Below are 2,395 nucleotides of genomic sequence, written 5' to 3' on the forward strand. Positions count from 1 at the left end.
TAATGAAACAAGTTATATGAAGTGTTGAATGTGAAACTGATGATGTGCCCTGTAAACTTTCACTCAATCCACAATAAAAACCTTAAATTTAAAAAAAAAAAAAAAGTTAGTGGAAAAACGGAAATGAAAGATAATGGAATTTCCCATGAAGTTTGGGGAGCCCCCTCGTAAAGCTAAATGTAGACATGGCATCCGTTCCGCCACGCTAAATTCGGACAGTCACTCCTTCGGTGCTCCTAACTAGGGGTACCTGGCAGGACAGCTGCTGTTTCAAGCGAAGTTCACCTCTGGACTTGCCACATCCCCCTGCACAGCCAACACCGCCCTGCACAGGGCCAGGGAGGACATGAAGGGCCCGCATGCAGAACCATGGTGTCTCTGCAAGGGGGATGCAGACGTGAGGTGCCCGCATACAGGACCAGGGGCATGTGGACATGAGGTGCCCACATTCAGGATGTGAGGTACCGCCTGCAAGACCAGGGTGTCTGCACAGTATGAGGCAGAAGTGAAGTCCTGCTCTGGGAGAAGTGGACTTGATGTAACGACGCACAGGACGTGGGTGTCTACGCAGGGTGAGGCGGATGTGAGGTCCCCACGTACAGGACGTGAAATGCGCAAGGATCTCAGGATGTGAGGACCAGGGTGAGTCTTGAGGCTCTGAGCTCCCCGCACCCCTTCCCAGGGACATGGGTGGATCTGGTTCTGATGAGGCCATGACTTAGGTGCTTCTCCTATGGGTTATTCCTGAACTATGTGGACAGCCAGCACGGTGTCTCCTCAGCACCCATCTCCACTCAGTCACCGACACTCTGCGTCACTCACAACAGATGACGCTTAGACCCCATCAGGAGCCACCCACGCCAGTCACCATCGGTCTTCAGTCCCTGGGGCTGGGACGGCATTGCCTAGACTACTCAGGGCATACAAGGTAAGCCGCTCACCAGCCCGGCTAAGCAGCCTACCGGCCCCCACATCTCCTACTCAGAGCAGCAGTGAGCAGCTCAAGGTTGCCTACTAAAGGCCCATCTTGTCCATGGCCAGTGACTCTGAGGTCAGTGAGTACATTCTCAGCAAGCTCCTTCATAGGATGGCCAGTGACGCCCACCCTCATCTGAGCCTGGGCCTACTGCTCATTTCTTCCTGGTGTATTTTCCCACTGCCGCAAACAGCATCTCCTTCTGGAACTTTCCACACACACCCAAGAGTCCTCTGTCCTCTCATGGGTTAGCCATCTTCTACCACGCGGATAATTCTATTAAATGCCCAAGGTTCAGATTACAGAAGTTCTGGATGCACAGGATACGGAGTCCCTCCTCCAGCAAATGAAAACACCGTCCTCCCTACTCCTCCAGCACCCCTCCAGAACAAGGTCAATGAAACACACAGAATGTCCTCAGACGGGGGTTTCACTTCCATCTACTTTCAAGGTAGGGATCCATGGTGGGTAGCAAGCAGTTAATGCACTTGACTGCTCACCAAAAGGTTTCAGATCTGAGTCCCCCTGAGGTGTCTCAGAAGACAAGTGTGGTGACCAGCTTCCCATGGAGCACACTTGAACTCTGCACACATGGTCACCAAAAGGCAGAGCTGATGCAAGGGCAAACATTTTAAGAGTTAGGGGTAATGTTCAGGAAAAGCATCATGAATAAGGCTGGAACCCACCGACTGAAAACACCTACACCTGACCCCTGTGAGAGTCCCCTGTGCTTGAGAGTCCCTGGAGGATCCACGGCAGACACTGACACCTGACCTGTGTGAGGGTCACCTGGGAGGGCAGGGGCACTCATTGCCCACTGTTGGATGTGATGACCACTCCTGAGTCTGTCGGAGCAGACCTGCAGTCAGAAGTTGCTGGACACAGTCCACCCCCACTCTGGGTAAACCCTTTACTCGTGTCAGACAAGCAATGCCCTAAGTGTGTAGCTTCCAATGTGCAGGAAGCGTTAGGAATGAAGATTTTAAATGCAGCCTTACCTGTCTTCCCACATTCTCCTGGAAAGCAGCCTAGAAACACAAAGAACAAACAAAAAAAGCAAGGTGACTTAGGTTTGCTTTTTGCTAAACATCAGAAGATAAATTCAAAACAAACACAGTGCAGTACAAATGACCCGTGGCTTTGCTTTTTAAACAGACGCCCTCATTGTTAGCCGGACAGGTCCCAGGGCTGTTTGTCAGCCTGCATCTATGTGCGGGTATGAGAGCAGTGTGCAGCATGGAGGTGGCTCCTGAGCTCCGACACCAGCGAGCTGCATGGAGACAGTTCTAGAGTGCTGTCATGCGGCATGGAGACGGCTCTAGAGCGCTGTCATGCGGCATGGAGACGGCTCTAGAGCGCTGTCATGCGGCATGGAGACGGCTCTAGAGCGCTGTCATGCGGCATGGAGACGGCTCTAGA

General features: G+C 52.4%; 1 protein-coding gene across 1 annotated transcript in view; it reads right to left on the reverse strand.

Moving 5' to 3' along the window:
* The window catches only part of TBCD (tubulin folding cofactor D), a 199,870-nt gene that overhangs the window by 79,557 nt on the left and 117,918 nt on the right, over positions 1 to 2,395 (reverse strand). Inside the window, exon 16 of the mRNA XM_006869613.1 lies at positions 1,975 to 2,004. Coding sequence (XP_006869675.1) covers positions 1,975 to 2,004 — 30 coding nt within the window. The remainder of the gene's footprint in view (positions 1 to 1,974; positions 2,005 to 2,395) is intronic.

The sequence above is a fragment of the Chrysochloris asiatica genome, unplaced genomic scaffold (genome assembly GCF_000296735.1).
Source record: "Chrysochloris asiatica unplaced genomic scaffold, ChrAsi1.0 scaffold00132, whole genome shotgun sequence".
Lineage (NCBI taxonomy): Eukaryota > Metazoa > Chordata > Mammalia > Afrosoricida > Chrysochloridae > Chrysochloris > Chrysochloris asiatica.